The sequence below is a fragment of the Poecilia reticulata genome, linkage group LG1 (assembly GCF_000633615.1).
Source record: "Poecilia reticulata strain Guanapo linkage group LG1, Guppy_female_1.0+MT, whole genome shotgun sequence".
Classification (NCBI taxonomy): Eukaryota; Metazoa; Chordata; class Actinopteri; order Cyprinodontiformes; family Poeciliidae; genus Poecilia; species Poecilia reticulata.
In genome coordinates, this window is record NC_024331.1 from 2847715 (window position 1) to 2872536 (window position 24822).

The 24822-nt window shown below is 38.3% G+C and overlaps 2 protein-coding genes across 3 annotated transcripts; one reads left to right on the top strand and one right to left on the bottom strand.

The window, feature by feature from the left end:
- Window positions 1-472: 472 nt before the first annotated feature.
- Window positions 473-13799, bottom strand: anxa5b (annexin A5b). Its single transcript, XM_008401245.2, has 13 exons — window positions 13728-13799; window positions 13431-13465; window positions 9763-9847; window positions 9330-9424; window positions 7851-7964; window positions 7669-7759; window positions 4579-4658; window positions 4448-4498; window positions 2571-2664; window positions 2277-2372; window positions 2113-2171; window positions 892-1014; window positions 473-804 (listed from the first exon to the last, which is right to left on the bottom strand). The coding sequence occupies exons 2-13, from the start codon at window positions 13431-13433 to the stop codon at window positions 742-744; spliced, it is 954 nt and encodes a 317-aa protein (XP_008399467.1). The 5' UTR covers window positions 13434-13465; window positions 13728-13799; the 3' UTR covers window positions 473-741.
- A 4032-nt stretch (window positions 13800-17831) lies between these two features.
- uchl1 (ubiquitin carboxyl-terminal esterase L1 (ubiquitin thiolesterase)) lies at window positions 17832-22864 on the top strand. 2 transcript variants are annotated; one of them, XM_008401041.1, is made up of 9 exons: window positions 17832-17940; window positions 18028-18039; window positions 18417-18545; window positions 19995-20136; window positions 21191-21276; window positions 21486-21533; window positions 21673-21742; window positions 21816-21874; window positions 22066-22864. In XM_008401041.1, exons 1-9 carry the CDS (start codon window positions 17908-17910, stop codon window positions 22147-22149), a joined length of 663 nt encoding a protein of 220 aa, XP_008399263.1. In that variant the 5' UTR covers window positions 17832-17907; the 3' UTR covers window positions 22150-22864. The 2 variants fall into 2 exon arrangements, with proteins under 2 accessions (XP_008399263.1, XP_008399351.1); XM_008401129.2 differs by lacking the exons at window positions 17832-17940; window positions 18028-18039 and adding an exon at window positions 18042-18102.
- Window positions 22865-24822: the final 1958 nt, after the last annotated feature.

Here is a 24822-nt window from a genome sequence, read left to right on the forward strand (position 1 = left end):
GCAACATGGCTCCTCTATTAACCTTTTAACAACATTTCTACCAGCATTGCACTGAAGAGCAGCTCCTATAATGAGCTCAGCACCTATTCCACCAGGTGCTTCCCAATTTTTTTTCCGTGCCTGATGATCCCAAGTTCTGCAGAAAAATGTCAAATGTATCCATCTCCAAGGTGCTGAGGCTCAATATTTCACACTATTTATGTTGAAGACCTGCAGCAGAAATTCTACTAAACTGAAAGAAAGAAAAAATCAGCTTCACATTGTTACAAACAGCAGAACAAAAGAGGAAGTGAAACACACCAACTGTCTTGCTCCATTAATCAGCTCCAATCTGATGAGTGGAATTAGCGTCATATCGCCACAATGAGGCGCTGAATTTTATCCAAATTGCTCTGTCTCCCTCTCCTGGCCTTAAATAGTACTACATGTGTAATAGAAACCAGTACGACTCAAAAAAACAAACAAAAACAGAATCAGTCAACTCAGTTGATCTTTATTCAGTGGAACATTTAAAGTTGCATACGTTGGTTCCGACATACAAAGTGCAAAGAAAAACAACCAATCTGGTCCTTCGGTTTTGTAAATGAATAATATTAGTAGAAAAGGCTGCATTACTGTAGACAAAATGTTAGCTACCTTCCAAAGACTATAGTTGGTTTCATAAGACCTGATGGATATGCTCTCTCACTCAAAACAGGATAAGTTTATATGAGGAGGCACTCCAGGTTCCTGCTGGTGGAGTTACGCATCGTCTCCGCCGCAGAGCAACAGCAGAGCCTTCCTGTAGTCACCGCCAGTGTCTCCCTGCCATCAACAGGAAGAATTATGAAGCCTTTTGGGATTTCCAACATGTTTTTGTGGGGCGTAGAGTTATTTGTTACGTCTACGTACCTTGATCATTGAATGCAGAGAGCAAGCAAACATCTTCCTGAACTCAACTCGGATGTCTAGCAAGTCGACTTCACTGCGGCTCACCATCACTCTAATGAGGGTGTTGTCATCTGTCCCTGCTCCCTGAAACACACACACACACACACATCATGCTGCTGGAGCTTCATCTGACTCCCTGCAGCATCCATGAACCTTCAACTCATCCATCTGTTGACAGACAATTACAAACCAAATATACATATTTCCGACATGACACCACATTTCCTGCATCTGGGTTTCCCGCCGCCATTTTGAAAGGCAGAAGCATCTTCACACTTCAAGAACAGTGTTGGTTGGATGTTGTTGGATTCAGGGATGTAAAGACAAATGTGTGTAAAGAGACGTTTTCATCACATCCAGTGAAGCTGATCAAACTTATAAATTGGGAGTCGACGAGTGGCTGGCTAATATCCAGAGGAAACAAACACAGATCATCTAATACAGCACAGACTCACTCTGATCACTCCATTAGCAGTAAGGATGTTTTCAAATGTTTCTAAACGTAACCAAAACTGTTACGTTTCACAAGGTATAAAATGCAAATATAAAATGTAGATGTGCAAATATACATTTTTTTCTTCTTGCAACAGCTTCACTTGATCAAAAAAAAAGTTGCATTCAGAGACGCTGCTGAACTTCAGCAGATGCGATATCCATTTATGTGACCATATTTATAATCACATTTTTATAGACAGCACCTGCTCATATTAACACTCCTATTGTTTTTTATGCGTCAAACTTAGCAGGTAGCAGAGAAGGAGGCACATTGTTGTTAATAATCTGATTATTAATGCATCTTTTGCCTTTTCTGGTGCTCACATTTACAATGTGTAGAGTAGAAAAATATTATTTTGATGAACTATATGCACATTCAATGCAACCACACATGCGGTCAATTCTCGTTGTCACAGCCAATCATATTGTCATCCTCCTCATTATACGGCTCTCAGCAAACACAAATGACTTGTTGACTGTTGCTAGTTACTGAACTGGTTCTGTCAAAGAGCAGAAAAAGCCTTAAAAAACTAATTTAACCCTCAGTAATGATGCTCCTATGCAACGCTGTTCACCGGTTGCCTACTAAGATGGCGCATTTCTGCAGTAACGAATATCCGGCCTGGTCTTACAGGAACTTTGTATAAATTTAATTACAAAAAATGGATAGTAAAAACAGTGTCTTACTTTCATGGCGTAGTAAAGAGTCTCCGCAAAATAGGCTGGAACGCTCCTGGCACACTTCACTTAAAAACAAAAAAACAAACGCAGTCATTTAGAAGAAGAGACAGAGAATTAAGCTAAAACGCTAACAGAAGGTGCCTACATGGAGGTTGGGTTAGTTTTCTTACCCACTGCCAGGAGCAGGTCCTTCAGGCCTCCAGATGTTTCCCTCTGAATACTCTCCTCCATCTCATATCCAGACATCTTCATGTAGGCATCGAACACTGAAACACAGCTCCAGATTTCAGCTCGACTGAAGAAGGTCAGAGGTCAACCTTAAAGATGTCTGATCCGCTGGTTTTAAAGCTACTTTTAATGTGTTTATTTTGCCTGTGTTTGTCTCAGAGGACAGAAAAGCACTTGATCCAAGCTGCCATCAACTCTATGTCATGTTCAGAGTCAGCCGTCATGAGAAAACAAACCTTTCCTCAGGTGTTGGGCGCTCCGGTTTCCCAGGATGGTAACGAACGACTGTTCATCGGTCCCATACTTCTCCTCTCCTGCTTTAAACAGAGCCTGCAAGCAGCAACAAAAACACCTTCCACAGTCACGTCGTTACAGACAGACTCTGTCATTTCATTTAAAACTTTCATTTAGGAGGTAGAACATTTTGAAATGAATGTCCTGAAATGTATCAAACAGTTCAGCAGCCTTTAATGAAGCCTTGAAGATTGCTGTATCAATAAGTAATGCAAAGCATGAGCTAATTTGCATAATCTAATCCTCTGTTACAGTCAGCAGGTAATGTACATCATTACCTCAAGGATCAGGTTCAGTTCCTGCTCTATTTACATTACAGGAAGTACATTTCCTTTCATTACTATGCTGATGACATCCAAATGTCCTCTTTTAACCCCATAAACCTTTTTTAAAAATATGTTTTTTCTGCCATCATCAGTGGTTGTGCTAACTAGCTTTAGCATTAGCGGCAGACTATGCTATGGTGAATCAGCTGTAGCATAACCAAGAGCAGGCGGGAGGAAGTGAGCACAAGCTTGATTGACAGCGCTAAGACCCTCCTCCTGGCTCTGATTGGTTGTTTCTGCAGTTACTGGGAGAACTGGGAGATGGCAGAGGAGCTTGATTTCTTGATTATCTGGCTTTTATTAAACTGTCATGACAACATGATAATTTTAACAATATATATATTTTTTTAATAAAAGTTACATACTGTAACTTTAATCCCAAACTGTCTACTAATCTGTGTATTAGTGTGGTGATATGTGTGTGTGTGTGTGTGTGTGTGTGTGTGTGTGTGACTGTAGAGTAAAAGCTTTGAGTGGGCAGCATGAATATAAAAGCACTACATAAATTCAATCCATTCACCACCCTTAGAATATGACGTCTGACCCTAAATGGCTGTATGTGACCTCCTACTGAAAGATATTATGTATTGGCATCATATAAACACTTATTTGTTTATTTAGCATATGATGAATGAAGTACAGTTACTTTAAATTACAACCATGGCACAGTTGTCTATCTGAATGTTTGTGGTTTCATTTCCAGATGTTGATGTGGCCTTGGGCAAATCAGTCAAAGGAAGTTTATAGATGAATTACTGTATATATAAATAGTATTTTAAATTGTTGTTTTGCTGATGGATGGTTGGTAGATTTTGTCGGTTAAAAACCAAGCAGAACTGGTCGGGTATGACATGGTAAAGTGGCGAAACAACTATCTCCTGTTGGTGGTTCCCCTTTGTTTCCATTCAGGAAGTTTTTTAATCATCTAAGCTGCATTTACATTAACTGGTTTGTGTTAATGCGTTTTTTTCCCCGCCCGTTTATTTTTAAATGTACAGTAGATAGAAAATTGCTGTCCTACAGCTCTGAATCAATATTCAGATACCGTGTGTGATATGATGCAACCTGTTGGTTTGGTTTTATTGTAATTATTTTATCACACAAAAAGACAGTAGCAGATTTTTTAGCCTATATGTTTTGGGGGGGGGGGAGTTGGCATGAGTGATCATGTTAAAAATTTCTCTTATAAAATTGCAGCACGGATTTTAATAAGATGTTTTCCTGTCTTTCAAAGTCAGGATTTGTTTTGTTTCCCTGATAAAATATCTTTAAATTCATTTAGAGGCACTGACTTACATTTCTGGATTGCATTTATGTTACAATAAAGAAAACAAAACTAGAGAGAGTGAGATTAACAGATTAAACTGTCTCTGAATCGCAAATAAACACAACAACACAAAATGGCTCTTAACTACATTCATTCAGGAGAGCTGATCAGAAGATCCTGCATGATGCTGCACCATCATCACAGAGAAAACAAAATACAGACTCACCTGAGCATCAGTCTCGATGTTGCCCTCCTGGATTCCCGTCTGCCTGTTTGCCTGGAAGGAGATTTAAAAAACAATACTGTAAAAACAGAAGAGAAGAGAAAAACCAGAGAAGAGGAACTGCTCAGACTGACCTGAAGCAGAATCACCAGGAGTCTCTTGAAGTGACCTGATGTGTCCCCACATACATCCTCCTCTAAGTCGTCGTCATACTCTGAGGGAAACACAAACACAACCACTGTGTGTCAAACACTTTGATTTGTTTCCAACCCAGGAGCTTCTTCTGTTCACCAGAGACTAAAGAACGTCTCCTGTCCAGAACGTAAGCAGAATGAACATGTTGGGCTTAAATGTGACTGTTTTCTTTTTTTTTTTTTTTGAATATTTTATTTTGGATTTTTAGTAGTAACATCACATGCATTAACTGACAGGACAAAACTGGTACACAATGACGCACAATTCAAACAATGAGACATATTGAAAGTAAAATACATTTACAATATAACAACAACCAAATAACAAAAAGGACTGGACGGGGGTGGGTAATCTATAGGGATGAAATAAAACTCAATAGATATTCCCAAATCCTTTTTCCATTTGACTCTGGAACTCTCCATACCAGTTAAAGCTAAAGTTGACATGAATGCTGTATACACCCTTGAAATGATTTTACATAACGGCCGACTGGTATGACACTTCCTCATGGATGGTAGCTTCCAACTTCCTTTCTGATTAGCTCTTATGAAGTTGCAAAGTTGGAGATAGCCAAGGAAATCTTTGTCAGTTCAAACTTTTCTTTTAACTGCTGTAGTGACATAAATACTTTCTTTTCGTAGCAGTGCTCCAATTGGCAAATTCCCTTCTCCTGCCAGGATCTAAAGTTACCAGACTGAAAAATCTTTGGTAGCAGTCTATTTCCCCATAACGGGGTTTTAAGAGAAAGCAAGCCTTCTAGCCTAAACATTTCGCGAATTTTATACCAAATTTGGATTGTCTGAATTATTAAAGGGTTGTCAGTTTCATTTTTGATAGTTTTATTATCCCACTTATATTGGCATCTCTTCTGTCTCAATTTTGAGCCATGAAGGAGGAGTCTGCAAATCAAACATCTGTGCCAAGAACCTAAACTGAGCCACATAATAGTAGAGTTGAAAATTAGAGAGCTTCAAACCTCCATCCTCATACTGCAGCGACAATTTATCCATGCTAAGTCTTGGTGGCTTACCATGCCAAATACATTTTCTAATTTATTTTTTAAGAGAGATAAAGAATGCATTTGGGATGTGAATTGGAAGTGACTGAAACATGCACAGAAACCTAGGGAGGATATTCATCTTTATGACATTTATTCTACCAAATGTGAGAGGTAAATCCATCCATTTTCCTAAATCCTCGCTCACCTTCTGAAGTAGGGAAGCTAAGTTTAGTTTAAAGAGGTTTTTGAAGTCACCATCCACAAATACCCCTAAATATTTGAAACCCTGAGGAGACCATTTGAAATTAGACATGTTTTTTACTTTACTGTGGTCAGATATGGAGATCGGTAAAACCGCACTCTTTTCCAAATTAATTTTGTATCCAGAAAATGAGCTGTATTTACCCAGTAAGTCCTGAAGGTGACAAAGAGAGTGTTCTGGATTTGTTAAAAATAAAATGATGTCGTCCGCAAAAAGCAAAATTTTATGTATGTCAGTACCAATCTCAAAACCACTAATATTAGAATTTTTTCTAATGGCCTCAGCCAATGGCTCGATGGCAAGCACAAAGAGGGCGGGACTAACTGGATCTCCCTGCCGGTTGCCTCTCAACCCTATCAAAAGCCTTTTTGGCATCAAGTGATACGGCTACACTTGGTATCTTTTTTTGTTAGCAATATATATTATGTTAAGCAATCGTCTCAAATTATCAGTGGAAAATCTATTTAGAATAAACCCTGTTTGATCAGGGTTGATCAGTAAGGGTAGATACCTTTCCAATCATTTTGCTATCATTTTTGTAACTAATTTATAGTCAGTATTGAGGAGTGAGACTGGTCTAAAAGAAGAACATTTTAGAGGATCTTTTCTTTTTTTATAGATGACCGTTATAACAGCTTGGACAATCAGTTTTCTTGACCAAAAACAGTCAAGCATGTGTGAAGCTGAATCTTGTTAACCAGTCGTAACATCATGACCAATCACTCTCTTAATATCATCAAGAGAGGAAATGTGTTGTACAAATGTCACAAGCTGCAAAAATACATTTGCTTAACAGAAACATGACAATTAAAAAAAAAAAACTTTCGTTAAACTTTTCGTTTTTTGATTTTAAAAATGGTAGCACTGTCACACATTAAACGTATATTAAAAGTCATAGGCATTCAAGAAGACTCCTTCATGTTCATAACAGATGTTATGTCATGTTTATGACAGTGTCATGTCCGTCTTCTACACACCCCTTCAGATAAAGTGTTACCAAAAAAACTTTAGTGCTAGGTGAGGTGGTTTTTCTGGCAGTATAAAAAAAATTTTAGCTCGCGAAACTGCAATGGAAACACTTTTTTGGCATCACACAAGTCACATGGTCAACACCTGGATGTTGCCACTGGCACAAATAACAAAGAAGACAGGAAGTAGTTGGCACGGCATGTTTTTTAATAACTTATTGCATGAGCAAATTTACTTATATGCGATTTTAACTATGTTTTGTATAGGAAACAGTGATTGTAAAGTCTTGAGCACATTTGGAATGTAAACGCATCACCTGCCATCTAATGTTGAACAACGACCTGACCCCAAATCAAGTGCTATTATGATGCTTATGGTGCATGAGATCCACCCTCCGTCTGATTTGATTTGAATGAATCAACCATTTCTATCCATAGTGAGCCCATAGAAAAACTCAAAATATGGGCACAGCGGTGGTGCATGGGTAAAGTACTCGACCCACATAAGGAGGCCATAGTCCAAAAAAAATACTCAAAAACTCCAAAATAATCCAGCATTTATTACAACAGATTCCTAGTCATGTAATGAAGCTTCACTGACTCTGCTCTCTGGAACTGAAACACCAAACCAGTTCCTAACAAGACTGGAGCCACATGCTCAATCTAGTACTGGAAGTGATTTGGTGGGAAAAAAATCTAATAGCTGTTTATGTTGAACAGTTTCTCATCCAAATTATAGTGTGGTGATTTCAAAGAGCTCTGTGTCAGGGGATCAACAGAGCATCTGTGGAAGCCTCACCTTGTCTGTAAGCAGCGACTATGTCCTTCACCTGCTGAGCTGATCTAGAGGAAAGTATCTCCACCAGAACCTTCTCATCTGTTCCTGCCCCCTACAGGTCAAAAGAGGAAAATGTCAAAAAAAAAACAACAACATTCAATTGAGAGCCACTGAAAACTATAAATCAGCCTCATGTCTGATACCTTGATGGCATTCCGAAGGCATGTCACGTCATAGGTGAGAGGCGGAGTCATAAGAGCCACAATCAGCGTCTCGAATTTACCGCCCAGCTCTCCCTTCAGGTCATCCACCAGATCCTAACGTCATGAAGAATACATTAAAGTTATCGCATCACAATGCATCTCAAAAATGTGTCAGATGTGACTGAGTCTCATCCCTGCAGGGTCAACATGGGGGCTGGTGCCCATCTAAAGAGTTTACTGGGTGAGAGGAAGGATACACTCTGGACAGATCACCAGTTCATCACAGACAGACACGCACACAAACACACATACAGACACACTCATAGCTAAAGGCAATTTAGAAAAATAAATTAACCTTAAAGTCATGTTTTTGGCTCTAAATACCTAAGCTAGCTAGTGACTTTCCTTTCTAGTCATCTTTAGTTTCACACTCCATCTGTAGCATCATTTATAATAACTTAAGGTTTTTATAGACTAATGGTGTTATAGAAGGAGAGTGAAACAATTCTGGTTCCATTCACTTCTGAAGTCAGACCCAGTTTAACCAGCTGTTCGAAAAACATTGGGGTTGGCCAACGCCACGGTCAGCTGCTATGCTAACTGCTCTTACAAGTACAGATTGACTGTATGCATTTCTAAACATTTGACACCTTTAAATGTGGTAGCAATGTGTTTAATGAAAAACATTATGTGGAACAACAGGCTGAGATAAAATCTCAGGAGTTAAAATATTTTTTTAAATAAATATATTAGATAATGTAGCGTACACAACCTTTTATGCTAGACAACTTCACCTGTCCTGCAGATAAAAATCTCAAGCAATCCCATGAAAAAGAATCATCTCCTCCACCTTCTACCTGAGCTACTGTTGCCATCTGAAGAAATGCACCACTCCCAATCAAAAACCATCTGAGTCAAAAGAAGTGCCTTAGCAACCTTGTGTGCTCACTGCTCCACCATTAGCACAATTGCTAATGGTGGAGAAACAACTCACTATTACAGAAAAACAGTTTAAATGCCGTTTTTGGTGGCCACACTAACTAGCCTCAGCATTCACAACTGGCTCTGCTAGCTGCAGCGTAGGAGAGAGCAAATGATGGATAAGCAGCGTCACACAGAGGGTGATTGACAGCCCTAACACCCTTCTCATGACTCTGTCCAATTGTTTCTAGTTGGCACCAAGAGAAAGCAAAGTTAGATTTTTTCACAGATTATCCGTCTCATACCATACCGTCACCTTGTAGTAACAGTTTCAACAAATTTGTGAAAAAATGTTTTTCTTAAAAGTTACATACATTTAAAAGTAAACTTCAGTCAACAGTGAATTCAGCTAACATAAACTGGAAGGTGATTTAATAACTTAAATTCAGGACACCACACAGAAGTGTCTAGGGTCAGAGTGATGTCAGGTTCACTCTTCATCAAAGGTTAAAGGTCGAGCTCTACAGGAAGCGGCCGCTGTTGAACATACGTCCTGACCTTTCCAAACAGAGTCTTGTAGGCAGCCTTGATCTCCTGCCGTTGGGCGTTGCTGCGAGCAGTCAGCAGCTGCAGGATGGCATCCTCGTCGGTCCCTACGGCAACAAACACCATGGTTACTCAGGCGAGCCGTGATAGCGACTCTCACATGACACCCATGTTATGTAGCCACAATAACAACCCCAATCCATTCAGGAGGATTCTTGGTTGGATCAGCTTAACCCACACAAACACGGCTCAGCATCACAGTCAGCAGGTCTGTTTGCTCCCACAGAGGAGTTTCATGTTACCCTCAACTGCTCACGTGTTCATGACTCACTGCTGGCTGAGTGGGTGGAGACCACTGCTTACTATCCCGGGGCCGGTGGAGGAGGGCCTTCCCTAAAACATTCACTGGTCTGCTGTAGATTTGACTACAGGATGAGGATCTTACCCAATCCTTTCATGGCTTTTTGCAGAACCTCAGCATCTGCGCTGGCGTTGAAGTTAGCGCTGGCTTTAACAGTTCCTCTGCTGGCCTGAAATAAGGAAATTATGAAAAAATTATATATACTGCATATCTTAATTCATTCAGCAGATTTCCATTAGGTCAACTTACACCTTTAATTTAACTTGATCAGAAAAGAGAATCACATATTGTTTACCATTAAACAATGGAATATAATAGGCTTATGTTACAGTGACTTTGTACATGTACAGCATTGCTAAAGATATATTGAAAAGGCTACTTTTCATCTGCTTGTAATTCAGTACATTTATGTCTGTGTGTAAATAAAGACATGTTTTAAGTCAATTCAGCGCCGTTTTCTGTATTGGATTGATATCAACATGGGGAAGTTCTGAACTACCCATTCCGAAGTTCCGAAACATTAACAAATCTCTCAAATAGAACTAAACTCAGCAATCTAACCATGTCTGCTCTGAAGGTTGGTATTCAAAACAATCTAACACCTCAGGCCGGATGGGTTGATGCGGTTCGTCCTCTTAGCTAATATTTGCTCTGTTTTCAAGAAGACGGTCAGTATTAGACAAGCCAATCAAAACAAAGTTCTGCTGTGAGGAGGGCGGAGCCGCTGAGTGTGAGAGCTGAGCAGCATAAGGAAAAAAAAGTGGGAGCCGGCTCTTCTGATTCACTACAAACCATCTGCTCTTATAGTTGATGCTTTTGCTCATGACCCATCACTGTCCTTTACATCGTGCATGTAAAACCAGGCATCTACTAGTTGTTTATGTAACTTCATACATTTAGTGCAAGCTGCTTTTTGAATTCAGTTTAAAGATAAATCAAAGCACAGAAGCATGAAGCTAAAAAAAATAAATAACTGCAATTCAGTTTGATTATTAGTAAATTGACCTGGATATAGCAGATATTTTGAAAGTAGTAGACTAACGAGAACTGAAAACAATAATGTAATAAAAGTCAACCTTATAATCAATTTACAGTTAAACATTGTAACAATGTTGTTCCCGCATCAGATCAAACTGTAGCATATGTGCATTGCATCAGTGAAGTGTTTTTTGTTTTGTTTTTTCTAGGAGAAGAGAGAGATGTTTGGAGAGGAAAACCACTGGAATGCTTCTGGAATTCTGATCCTGAAGACATGGAAGGTGGGCGGGGGGAATTACTGCTGGAGCTAACAGGGAGAACTGTGTCGGTTTCAGCAGGCAGGAATGCCAACAGGAATCTCCCTTTCCATCAGCTAATCAAGTCTGGTAGCTCAGCTGCCTGCTAGGACAAACAGCTGATTGGGAAGGTGATTGAACTTTTCCTCCGGAATGTGTTGGATTTACCTACTGAGCGAGTTCAGACATGGAGGAAGTTTGAGCCTCATTACGTGAACACAAGCCACTAAATCATAGGCGGCATCTCTCCTCTCCATTTATGCATGCCAATATGACAGGGAGACCCTCATTATGTCATAAAATACGTTTTAAATATATACACCCTGGAAACCATATGAAGTTCTGACAAGAAAATGCAAAATTATTGGGATGTTTTTGCACTTCAAACTTTTTTAAAATGTTTTTTACATATTTGTTATAACCGTGTCATGACACATGTATAATATGAGACAAAAAAAATCTGTGAAAAGATCAAGCTCCTCCACCTCCTCCCTGTGCTGTGGTGGCCATCTGAAGAAATGCACCGCTCCCAGTCAGAAGCAACCAATCAGAGCCAGGAGGAGGGTCTTATCGCTGTCAATCACCCTCATGTACTCGCTGCCACATGTGGTAATGGTGAGAAATAACTCACATTACCACAGGAAACCCGTTTTGATGGCTATGCTAACTAGTCTTAGCATTCTCGCACATGGGCTTGATTGACAGCGCTAAGACCCGCCTCCTTGCTCTGACTAGTCGTTTCTAGATAGCGCTGAGTGAAGGCAGAGGAGCTCAATTTATTCACAGATTATCTGTCTCCTGTATGGTCACGTCATAGAGACAAGACAGTTTCAGCAAATACGCAGAAAAAAAAGTTTTTTTTAATAAAAGTTACATACAGAGAGCAGCTTTAAAGTATTAAATTACCACAGGATGTTTTTTTAGAAAGCTGGTTCATATGAGCTGACTGTGTTTAGTCAGCTGTTTAAATATTGAAAGTAAGCCTGTCTGTTTGGCAGAAAAATTAAACTTGAAAGGGAAACAATTTAAATAATGACAAACATATCTTTTATTTAAATATATCATAATTATATACTCCCTTTCTTCACCTGCATGCAGTGTTTGTTTGCTAAAAGCATTTAAAAGGTTCAGCTTTAGTCTCATTTTACAGAATCTGAAGTATCTAAAAGTCCAGCTGGTATTCACAAACTCCACATTTATGAGTTTGTGGTGGAAGGACAGCAATTCTTTCCTGCATCCCTTCCAAACAACCGGTCACCATAGAAATCACTCCTGAAGGTTTCTATGGTGACCCGACAAGATGCCCCTCTTTGCTGTAGTCCTCCAACAACAAGCAAAACTCTTTTAAGTTCTATTTATATCTGGCTGTGTGTATAAAACTATTTTTATACAGTTACTGTTTTCTTTTTGTCATTTCCTGGCTTTTGAATTTCTGTGTACATCTGCCTTGCTTAAATTACATGATTTGTTTTCATCCTTTTAAATTCTCTACTATGTCCTATTTACACCCAGAGAAAACAGGAAGTGGTGTATCGCTAAATAAAGTTTCGTAGACACACTGAGCAACTTAAACAGGTGGAGTGGAAATTAAAGCACACAAAATGGATGTTGAAAACATTTATTTTGATTTTTTCCTCCACTAAATAAATGTACTTAAATTAAAGTTTTCATTGTCTTAAAATGTTCCACGTGAAACTGTGAAATTGATGTTTTGCAGTTACTTGAAATGTGAAAAAAATATATATTTCAAAGTGTGAAAGCTTTGAAAACCCAGTGAAACATCTGGATTCAGTTTCAGCAGAGAGATTGAAGCATCATAATAGACATCATCCCATCGGATTATTAAATCTGAATGCTTTAATTTGGCTGTTTTATTGGAATGTTAATACAAACTCCACCCTGGTGAGGAGAAAGACGGCTGATCTGCCTTTAAGAGAAGGAGGGGAGGTCGAAATGAGCGCATTAAAGAGCAGAGAGGGATCCAGGGGCCCACCCAGTGGAAACAGAGCCCACAGTGAGTCATACCCCAAACTTCCCCAAACGAAAGCTGTATGACTGCTGAACACGCCCTTCAGTACACACCGAATCTGATGAAACTTGAAAGATTTGAAACATTAATGTGGCTAAAAAATATTCATTCAAATTCAACACAGTTGCAAGAAGCCAATAAAATACCTACTGAAATCACTGCCACATGATTTAGTTTAAAACACGATAACTAAAGTTAAGACAGCTGAGGGAGTGGTTTTACTATGCAAAGTCTAGTAAAAAACATCTGACTGCAAACAGAGATGAAAGCTAAAGATCATATCATGAGGAGTTGGTGGGCTTGGTCACAAGTTCAGACGGATTAAAAACTGAAGAGTCACATATCTGCATAAATAACGGATTTAATTCTAGACTCTAATTACTTATATTTTATGTATATTCCCCGTACTCCTTTTTGACGTTAGTCATAGCTGTAATGAAAGAACTTACCATTTTGAAGATCTTGGGAGGTTTTTCAAGATGATCTGCAGAGAAACAGGAGCGTTAATTAAAACTTTGACCTGAACATCCAATTCGTTCGGTCAGCTTTAACCGTGTTTCCTGCTCTGTCTGCTCTGCGGTCAGGCAGCTGTTAACCTTGCCAGAACCAGATGTCCGTTTGTTTTTTCTATTTTTTTCTTCTTCTTCTTAATCCTCACAGGTATTTTTCCTATCCCTGTCTCTCTGTAGATGCGCAGAAAGTTTTCCTAAAGTTGCGCAGCTGATCCGGATCTGAGCGGGACTTACCGCTGAGCTGTAGCCGTCAGGAGAAGCTCCGAGCGCAGCCTGCAGAGAGGAGAGAAGGACGGGAGGAGGAAACCCACTAACATAAACTCTGTAATGCACGGACCACACCCCGGTGCGTCCCATGACGCCACGCAGCTTCTTCTAAAAGCATTCTGGGAAATGCGGTTGTCATAGAACCTTTAAACGTTTCATAGTTTAAAGTTTTCTGGAGCTCTTTTAAAAAAATTTTCTTTTCTTTTTATGTGCCTTCTGTCCAGTTAAGTGCATCACAAACGTATTCATATTCCTTTGAACTTTCTCACATCCTTTCCCGTTACCAAATCTTTTGATGTGATTTTACATAATAAGGCAACATAAAGTGTATAATCGTGAAGTTGAAATAAAATGATGCATTCTGTTGATTTTGTTTGGCAATGTTCTCAAACAAACCTCAGGAGAGCTTCACGGAATCCCCGCATTAATCCTGAGAATATTGGCTCCCAGCTGGGCTGAATTTAACCATTAGTTGACCTCTTTACAGACCACTGAGTGCACTGGGAAGTTTGAGAGTAAAGGGAGCTGAGTGAAGGGAACAAAAGAATGCTAAACTTTTCAGATTATTACTAGAGCAACATTTTGCAAACCATTTATAGTTTCCCCAAACATTTCACCATTGTACGCTTCTTTGTGCTGGTCTGACCTAAAAATAGAATCCAAAGAAAATGCAAAATGATTTGTAGCAAGATTATTTGGGTGAGGTACTGCATGCACACACATAGGTTTATCCCCTGAGATTAGAAGTCATTTCAGAGTCTTAATGATTGAAGTCTGAGATAATAAAATGTAAGTAAATTGGGAAAAATTAGGAATAACTCATTTGATTATTTTGCATGTTTCACAGACATCCCCAGAGCTGCCTTCAATATGGGGCCAAATGCATGAAGACCTCTTCCTGTTAAAGCTGCAGTGAAGGCTGTTTTGTCAGAAAACAAAATTAGGTGAAAAATAAAACATAATTTTGTTCCTAAAACTTAATTAGGTTTGGAAGGACTGACATTCATTTAGCGTGGAGATGTTTCTCCTCACCACCTGATAACTATTAGGTTATTTCATGTGTAACTCTGAGGCTGCAAAAGTCTCCACCTAAGAAAAAAGAATATTCAAAAATCCACATTCACCTACAATTCGATTGTCTTCTGTAACTCCTGGGCTACGTACATTGTTTTTCAAGTTTAAGAGGTGGTTCCGCATAGCAGGAAACCGAAAGAGTTTTATAGGTTGCCACTTATGGCAGGAAGTGCTTTGATAAAACCAGACGTGAAAGAGGAGGATTGATTCATACAGCATACCTGACACCTGATAGCAAGTCTTTAAATATTCATTAGTGTTAAATATTATAAGCTAACAGGCAGAAAACATTCACATTAATACAGACACTAGAGGGCATCGCTGCAGGTTATAAAATAGGTCACATAAAGACGCAGGTTCAGCAAGATATTCAGCTCAAAACTAAATCGTATTTAGGTGATAAGGAAACAAAACCAGACTCTTGTCAATGAAGAATATCGCCATGGAAACAAACTATGCTGATTGGCATTGTTAAGGCAAACACTGTGGAGCCTTGTGGACTGGTATGCTGAAAATCCTCCCACTGATTTATCACCATATAAACAAAAAGACTTCCAGACAGGCACGTGCCTGAAGAGAGTGTGTTCATTGCTGTTCAGTATATTTTATATGGATTTAATGTGATTGACCAATTCAGAATATTGGATGGCAAACATAGTTTTCATTTTGTTTTTGCAATTAAAAATGTGAAAAATGTCTGTGAACATCCATTTTTTTAATCACTGATAATATGTTTTGTTATGACTGGGCCACAACAAAACACGAACACACTTTGATCTAAGCAGTAGTTTTCCGAGGCACAGCAGATCATATGTAGAAAGATGACAGTTAAAATATTGACACATAATCACAGTACAGAGAAGGTACTACAAAGAGCCAATAAAAAGTCCCAGGTGTTACAGATTATACAATATAACAAAAGAGGGGTTTCATTTGAAGAGAAACAAAGGTTTAAATATCCATTTATGTCTTTCTTTGTTTTTCTGTGAGCAGACAGGAAGTGAACCAATTACAGAGGATTCACCAGGCAGCAGCTGCTCTCATGATGTGAACAACCTGGACATTTATTGGTTGATTCATTGCTCAAACACTTGTTCTGTATTTTACCATTAAGCTGCTTGTTAGAGAACAGCGAATTGTGCAAAATGAATCAAAACACTGAGCAGTTGGACATGTGCATTCAAAGTTTAGAGCATGTCATGTTGAGTTTACCTAGAAAGGTCATAGTGCATTTTAGATATACCCTGAAACCTCACCCTAATTTCAGGGTGTATAACTTTTGGTGAGTAGTTGAGGTCTTTTTTTTCCGGGTGTATATTGTTTGTTTTTTGGTCATGTATGCAAGTGAGGATAGAAGAGCCATAAACTGCTCAATACAGTTGTCATCTGGCGCGGAAATATGTACGGTTAAAATAAACATACACTCTCTCTAGATTCATGTTAATATTTTGTCAGATAAAAATAGTGAAAATTCAGGTAAGGATCAAACAAATTACAATAATGAACATGTTGGGTAAGCACTATGTTCCCATTAGGCAATAAACAAATAACTACAAATTAAAAGTTCAAACAGAAAAAAATGCTATTGTTTCAGGTAAGGGCATTGTTCAAACTTGATTTATTCTTGGTTACAGCGCCATCTAGCGGACAGAGTTGCGAACCAGCGAAAGTGAGAAAAGTAGCTGACTCATTTAAAGAAGAGTCAACAAAAATTATGTAGTTAAGATATTTCTTGCGTTGTTACTTTCTGAAATCTTTTTGTCTAAAGTGTTTTCTTCTAAGTATGTCTCAAATAGTCTGATTGGTATCATTCTTTTATTAAGAGAATTTTCCAAGAATGTCGGCGGTTGGTGTTGGGTTGAGCCCGAATATTAAAGCATGTGTCTGGATCATTTCCACATCAGAAACCAGTTATTAAAATTAAAAGTAATAATGTAATGTGCTAAATTCAGTAATAAATTATAATAGATTTGATTTGTCTCATTTTTGCCAGAACAAATGAGTGGAAATATGTGATTTATATGTGATTTTCATTGTAAGCATATAAGTAAATTAATACATAAATAAAGCGCACTGAAAATGAGTCGATAGATAGATAGATAGATAGATAGATAGATAGATAGATAGATAGATAGATAGATAGATAGATAGATAGATAGATAGATAGATAGATAGATCTATNGATAGATAGATAGATAGATAGATAGATAGATAGATAGATAGATAGATAGATAGATAGATAGATAGATAGATAGATAGATAGATAGATAGATCTATCTATTTATCGATAGATAGATCTATCTATGCATTTATAGATAAATAGATGCATTTTATCTATAAATGCATGTAAATTTGCATTTATAGATAAAATTATTTTTGCCTTACTTTTTAATGTTTAATCTGTATTTTAATCTCTTATTTGTATTATTTCAACTGTTTTATTTATTGTAGCAGATAGATAGATTGATAGACTGATTGATTGATTCCAGCTGAATTTGTTTGAAATTACCGCCATTCCCCTCCTTGCACCTTCTTCCACGTCGTATCTTTTAAATCAGAAACAGATATGAAACTTTTTTAAAAAGCTTTATTTACAGACCGACAATATGCAGCCACGGACAGTAATATACTCGAGTTGAGAGAATAACGAAAACAATTGAATTCAGTAAGCAGATGAGAAGTTCGGCTCTGCCATGAACCCTGAAGCAATCGATACGTCACACCTTTGTTTCCAGAAATAGATTCAACCACTGTGTTCCGGGGGGAGAAAGAGGCGGCATCTAGCTTTCATCTAATTATTTTCCACAACAGTTAAGGTTGGTTTTTAGGATATTATTTTGTTTAAAAGAATGGCAAACAAACCTAGCTATTTGCATTTAACTGTATTTTAATTATAAATGCGCACATCAACGGTTATTCTTTCCGAAAGTCCCCCCATACGTCTGCTGGTGAATGGTTTGATCCGGGCTATAAAACTCGGGTGCGCCACTCGCTCCGGCTAACAGGTCTGAAATCAGAGGAAGTTTTCTAGTGTAACGGTTTATCTGCTGTGTCACTGCCAAACCTTCTGAACATGGAGTGGACTGCGATGGAAATCAACCCCGAGGTGGGGAAAACGGCTACTCCATTAATAGTTTACCTGTTCTGCAACAAGAACCGTGAATTTTAATATTTTGTTTTAATTTTATTTTAGATGCTGAACAAGGTTGGTATTAAACGTTAGAATCAATAATGGCGACAGTTGGTAACCGTTAAATCCAACCGTCAGGTAAGTTTCACAGCAACTCTTAAGTCAGGACTGTTGCACTGAAAACAGAGTTCCTACAGGCTTCTGATGGAGGAATATAAAGTTGACTTATTATTGTGGCGTATTTAATAAATTATTGTAAGCAACGAGCGGTAGAAGCGTGTGTGTGCGAGAGAGAGATATTAAAGGGCGACAGCATCCTTCCTGTCTGGGCTGCAGGGTGTGGTCTGGACGCCGACCTAGCATCTTCCAGTCGCCTCTGTCGACATATCACTCTTATTTACTTCCAGGTGTGAAGCTGTTCGCTCTTAATGAACGACTTTTACGTGTTTCAGATTATGAGCAAGCTCGGTGTGAGTGGACACTGGCGTTTCGTGGATATTTTGGGTCTGGAGGGTGACCAGCTAACCGCCGTGCCGAAGCCATCCTGTGCCCTAATGCTGCTCTTCCCCCTGACGCAACAGGTAATCATGGCGAGCTGGGGGCTTTTTGGGTGGGATGGCTGGGCAGGCAGGCAGGGAGAGAGAGAGAGAGAGAGAGGCAAGAATCTGAAGACTTGGTCTGACATGCTGGGAGTCGACTGATGGTCAGGAAGTGAATCAGCAGACGTCTTGTGTCCAGATTGATCTGTAGGCTATTAAAGCCCAATCTCTGATCAGATGATTATAGTAATAAAATTTTAACTCATTAATTCAATACAAATGATATATTTCAAGGATTCTGTTGAGAGTTTGGCTCATGGAGATTAGCCAAACCCAAACTTCATTTTCAGAGATAATGCAGTTTCTCTGAAAGTTGAAACATTGCAAACCACCAATAAAGTCAAGCTATCCAGTTTATTTTCATAGTACATTTCAGCAACATGGCAGTTCAAAATGCTTAAAAACATTTTAAAAAAAAATCAAATGCATAATAGCCAACACATCAGACATTCATTCCATTGTGTCAAATGTTAAAATCAACAAACATCAAATGTTAAATTCTCTAACCCAACTTTTGGGTTTTTAGTCTTGATTTAAAGGAACTCAGTATTTCAAGTGTTTGCAGTTTTCTGGAAGTTTGTTACAGAATAAAGGATTTTTGGTACAAAAAATGTTAATGAAAACAACTTCAAGCATGGGTTTGTTTTCAGATGGGTGTAAAACATTAACAGGTAGTGTCAGAGCTCCTGGTTCCTTTTTGAAAAGTGAGTCCATGTACAGAATGTGTTCTGAGTAATTGTTTCTGCTCATTTTGCTTGAATTATGCTGGCATGATGGTTAATTTCAGCTTTACTCTGAACGTCCAGCAGATTGGATTCTGTGTTAAACTCATCTGTCAGACTCTCATCTGAAGACCTTAGAAAACTGAACCCTGGTTGCTTCCCTGCTAAGCCCAGGTTGGATCATTCAGATTATTTTTCAGAAGTGGTTTAAATCACTTTCAATTTATCACAACGAATATGTGGATATGTAAGCAACCCTTTCTAAAACTCCTGTATCAAAGTTGACAAAATGTTTAAACCCTTAAAGGAAGCTACATTTTCCTGAGTTAAAAGCATGGGTTTGTTTTCAGATGGGCGTAAAACATGAACCAACAGGTAGTGTCAGAGCTGGTTCCTTTTTGTAACTATTGTGAAAATGATTTTTAAGCCTTTGACTAGTTTTTTTTTTTTTTTTAAGCAGTGTAACCTGGACTTGTATTATGAACTATTGGTGGAAATTTGCCTGTCATTTGTTTCCTACAGAAATGGTTAAACTTTCAGATTTCTCTTGATAAACTGCTTCGTTGTACACACTTGAAATGCCTCCCAGATATAGAACGGATGTCCTCGTTTTCATTCAGTGAAACTATGAATGATCATTACCAACTGGTGTGTGAAGCAGAGTTGGCTGCAGATGAAATCAGACTAACTCTGCATCTGTGCATGGCAGCATGAGGAGTTCAGGATCCAGCAGGCGAACAAGGTTACAGGAGGCTCCGACGTCTACTTCCTGAAGCAGGTCGCTTCCAATTCATGTGGCACAATCGCCCTGGTGCACGCCATCGCCAACAATAAAGCCAAAATGACTTTTGGTGAGTGCAGCAATAAAAACCTTCTCATATTTTGTAGTGGTAATGGTTAATCTTTTTTGTGATTAGGCTAAAGGAAAACGGTGTAATTTGAGGTGTTTAGTGCTTTGCATCCACAAGTTGAGTCTTGATCAACAGTAGGAAGAAGCTGGCACTTTACATGAGAAACTGCTTTTTCCCAGGCCCGGTCTTTATGTAAAAAATACTTCAACCCTGTAAGACCAGAGTTGTAATATTGCAACAACTCCATTTCAAGCAGACAAATGTGACTTTTCTCCTGGATTTTACACAAGCATGAAGCTTGAACCCTTTTAAATTTTGAAATGCTACTTAATAGGAAATGTTTCCCTTGACAGGGTTGCAAACCAAAACTTGAAAAACCTTGACCAATCAGGATCTGACGGTACTAGAATAATTAAAGTAAATCATTTCATTTTTTGGGTGGTCTCTAGAACACGTGTACATGCATGTCATTTTGTGCAAAATGTGATTTTATAATTTTTTTTTTTTTAAATGACTTCACAAAAACAATTAATTGGCGTTTCCCCAGTTTATTATAAGCCTGGTGGGTCATCAGGATTTACTTGCGACCCCACTGGACTAAACATTTTTATATAGGGTTTTTATAAATCGGTGACAAAGTCAAATTAAGCTAAGCTTATAGTTGACAAATTGATGTGGGTTTTTGGGGTTTAGAATCAGTTGTGCTACACCAACCTTTTGGTCTTGCAATACAATTTCTAAATGTTTGATCATGGACCTCTAAATTTTTGTAGCGCAACTTTTTAACCATGGTGGACTGCCCTCCCACCAGACTTACTAGGTTTCCTGGGGAATCCCTGATATCATATTTTAAGCTCGAAAGTATTCCTACAAAACCATCCATGGTTGAACTTCTCATTTGTCTTTTTGGGTCTTCCATGCTTAGTCTATTGCAATCTTATTAAATATTCACATTGGAGAAAGACATTCACCCGTCTCAGAGCAGATAAAATAAAATGTGACGACTGACTGCTTGAACCGACCGCTTTGCTGACTTGATAAATGTGGTGTTTAGAGAACAGCTCAGTCCTGAAGACCTTTCTCGATGAGACGGCTGGCATGTCTCCAGATGAGCGTTCCAAACATCTGGAGGGAAACAAGGTAATGTACAGGCTAAAGAGAAATGCTTTGTAACATGTCAGTCGGTTTTTCAATAAATGGAACAACCTTTTTTTATTTCCATGAACCCAAAATTTATCCAAAGCAAATTGTCAGTCTTGCATGATTAGCTGCCAGTTTCTTTTTCTGCCACATGGGGTTGCTATAGGCTGAATTAACATTGACACAACCTGTCAAATGTCTTCCTCTAGGCAATCTGCGAGGTTCACAATGAGGTTGCAAAAGAGGGACAGTGTCGGGTAAGATGAATCTATAGACTGTGGCAGCAGTTTGATAGGAGTCGTACCTTTAAACCAGAAACTTTTGCCCTTGTGTACATTACAAGTATTGAGTTCTGAGATGAACCACTGTCAACACACTTCTTTTTTTCTAATGCAGCCAGAAGGTGAACAAGTAAACTTCCACTTTATTGCCTTTGTGAATGTGAATGGACAACTCTATGAATTTGGTAAGCATGTCAACGGTTCACTCTAATCATGTTTTTGACGTTGATTTGTAACGGAGCGATCTCTGTATCAAAGACGGGAAGATGAATGGACCAGTGAACCATGGAGCAACCAAAGATGAGACCTTTGTCACTGTAAGCTAAAAAAAACTTTTTGTGTAAATTGTTCTCATTTGGTGGCAAACTGGCTTATGAGTTGTATATGAAAAACATTCAAAAGATCCCAGTTTTTTTTTTTTTTCATTTTATCCTAATGGTATCAACTGGGTAAGAATCATTTTTGCACTTTGAAATATAATAATCCACTTTGAGTTTTTTGTCTGCAGGATGCAGCCAAAGTGTGCCGCAGCTTCATGGAACGAGAGAAAGACGAAGTCCGCTTCTCAGCTGTGGCTCTCTGTCAGTCTTAAATGATCTTGTGACCAACTCAAATTGTAAACGACATAGTTCTACAGCATTTGCATTGCAAACTGTTAAGAGACGACCCACAGTGGTCTGTGCTCCTACATCTGGAGGCACTATGCACTAGAATACATGTCATCCCCTCAACTGTAACGTGTTCAGCATTAGCACAAAACTCCGTGAACTTTATTTTGCCAGTGTTCCAAGCTTATTGAAAAGGATTCACAAATGCCACTGATCTGTTAAACATCACCTGTGCATGTCATTAAGTTTTCTATGTTCATCTGTCAAACTTCAACTGCTTTAACACCTTTGGTGCCAACAAGATTGAAACTGGAAACTACTTCCTGTTCTGCATGCCTTTAGTTGTCATGGTTTACAAGGACTGGGCATCAACAACTCCGCTTTGTTAGTTTCACAGTATGTTGTAATACTTAAGTCGTTTAGGGCACATTTTCAGGAAACCTGAGTCTTTCCCCCCATGTTTTTGAATGAACTTTGTGGAAATGGTTCTAGAATCAACAAGAAGCATCAGATAATTTCAGATTTTTTCAGACATCCCATTAAAGTGACTGTCTAGTTAAAGTGCTCTTGTAGACTGGGTTGATGTGCTATCTTAGGGTAACAGCTTCAACTTTTTCAATTGTTTACCTTTATGCACTTTTCAAATGGTTTGCTGCTGTTCAGCTATGGCTATTTAATAAAACTAAATTTAAAGTTGCATGTGTCTGTGTCAAGAGCATGTATCATCACTCTGAACTCTAGTCCAAAGGCTGCAATGATGGCAGATTTTTTTTTTTCTCATTAAAAACCCATAACGAGCAGCATGTGACTCCACCTCTGTGCCTTAATGAGTAATCCAGATTTTCAAACTATTTAAATTATAAAGCTGCCCTAAAATCCTGATTTGCCAAATGGTGACTAACTTGCCTGTCCTATATTTGGGTACGTTTCAATTAAAGGGACAGTATGTGAAATTGGCTTTTGATCTTTACTTCAAACATACCCAGAGTTTGTCATGCCTGTTTTAAGATGCAATTTATTCTGACAACCATCAAAACAGTTGGGTGTAAACTATACCAGAAACCTAAAACTTTATTTTTTTTTAAATCTAAGGCTGTGACATTAAATTGACATCAAGATTTATTTGCACTTCAAAAACACTCTTACCAGGTATTTTGGACCTCAAAGGGCCACCTTTAAGAACAAAGATACTCCTTAGCTCTACAGTTTTCTAACTTCTGCCTCAGCACAGCCCTCCCCCACACAGCTCCTTCAGACTAGCCAGCAGCAATTGGCAAACACCTGGTGAAACTGCACATCTGCTGAGCTCATACCAGCTACTTGGTGAAACACTGGTAAAAATATTAGGAGAGATGGGTTTCTGAAGGTGAAGTGTTGGAAAGTTTCTTAAAGCATATTTGAAATGAACATTTTTAAAACTGAAGGTGACGGCAACTTGTGCTATAAAACACTATAGCTGGAAAACGCAATACTGCCCCTCTAAAGCACATTTCACACCATGCCTTTGGAGGCCCAAAGCCAATCAAGATCTGTAAACATAACTGAGGTAGTTTAAGTGTCATGCCTAAAGAAAATAGATCTTAAACTTCAGTACTAAATCTAGTGTTTGGCATGAATGACTATAGTACATCATGAACTTTATCCCAGAGGTCAGTGCTGAATTAACTTCTCTGTTCCTGTTTTAAAACTTTAGTATTTTACTAGAAATTTGTAATTACAAATTTCTAATTACATGATGTCATTTAGAAAATCAAGAACTTTCATAAAACCTACCAAGGCCTGGTTTTTACTTTGGGCTTGTTATAGAATTTGGCTCCTATCTAGCATTAAGTGGCTAAATTAAGACATGAATGACACCAGCTGGTGTCTTAAAGGCACAAATTAGAGAAAATGTTGACACTCTTACTACTTGTACAAAGCTTGCATGCAGTGATTTGTAGATAAAATCACAATTTTTATAATTCTTCCCCCCTAATAAATTAAGAATTGCCCCCTTTGACAGGCTCTGTTGTGGTTGTTTTATTTTGTTTAAGTTCATAAACTGCTCAAAACATGTTTGGAGATTGTTCAAAGTTTTCTGAATGTTCTAAGCTCTTTTGAACATTCTGTACATTCATTCATTTTTGTAATGTCATCACAGCCTGTAACCTTTTCATTTTACATCTAAAATATTTAGTTTGAGCTACAATGTGAAACTCTTGGTTTTGAATATTTTGAGGGCTTCATTGGAAGGAGCTTTTTTTTTGCCTAAACCAACAAGGTCTTGAAACCCGATGAGGGTTTCAAGACCCTCATTAATGCTTATTATGCATGCATTAATAAGCATGCATATTAATTTTCCAAGTTAATTTTTGCTATTGTTTTCAAACCCCTTAAAACTTTCCACATTTTGTCACATTAAATACATAAACTTTATGTATCCAAAGCACAAATTAAAGCTGCGGTAGGTAACTTATACATTTGGATTTTTTTTACATACTTATATTAAATAGTGACAATATAAGACGGATAATATGTGGAAAAAAATGAAGCTCCACTACATACACGAGATTGATTGACAGCACTTAGACCGTCCTCCTGCTGATTGTTTTTGACTGAGCAGTGCATCATTTCTGCATATAGCAGTATTATCATAGGAAGAAGGTGGAGTAGATAGT

Excerpts from the sequence above, each read along its gene's own strand:
- anxa5b (XM_008401245.2), bottom strand. Across the intron at positions 2,172-2,276 it reads GGACCTGCTCCTGGCAGTGG|TGAAGTGTGCCAGGAGCGTT; the intron begins GTAAGAAAACTA and ends TTTGTTTTTAAG. Across the intron at positions 1,015-2,112 it reads CTCTTTACTACGCCATGAAA|GGAGCAGGGACAGATGACAA; the intron begins GTAAGACACTGT and ends TGTGTGTTTCAG.
- uchl1 (XM_008401041.1), top strand. The coding sequence starts at position 17,908 with ATGGAGTGGACTGCGATGGAAATCAACCCCGAG. Across the intron at positions 20,137-21,190 it reads TAAAGCCAAAATGACTTTTG|AGAACAGCTCAGTCCTGAAG; the intron begins GTGAGTGCAGCA and ends TGTGGTGTTTAG. Across the intron at positions 21,743-21,815 it reads TGGACAACTCTATGAATTTG|ACGGGAAGATGAATGGACCA; the intron begins GTAAGCATGTCA and ends TCTGTATCAAAG.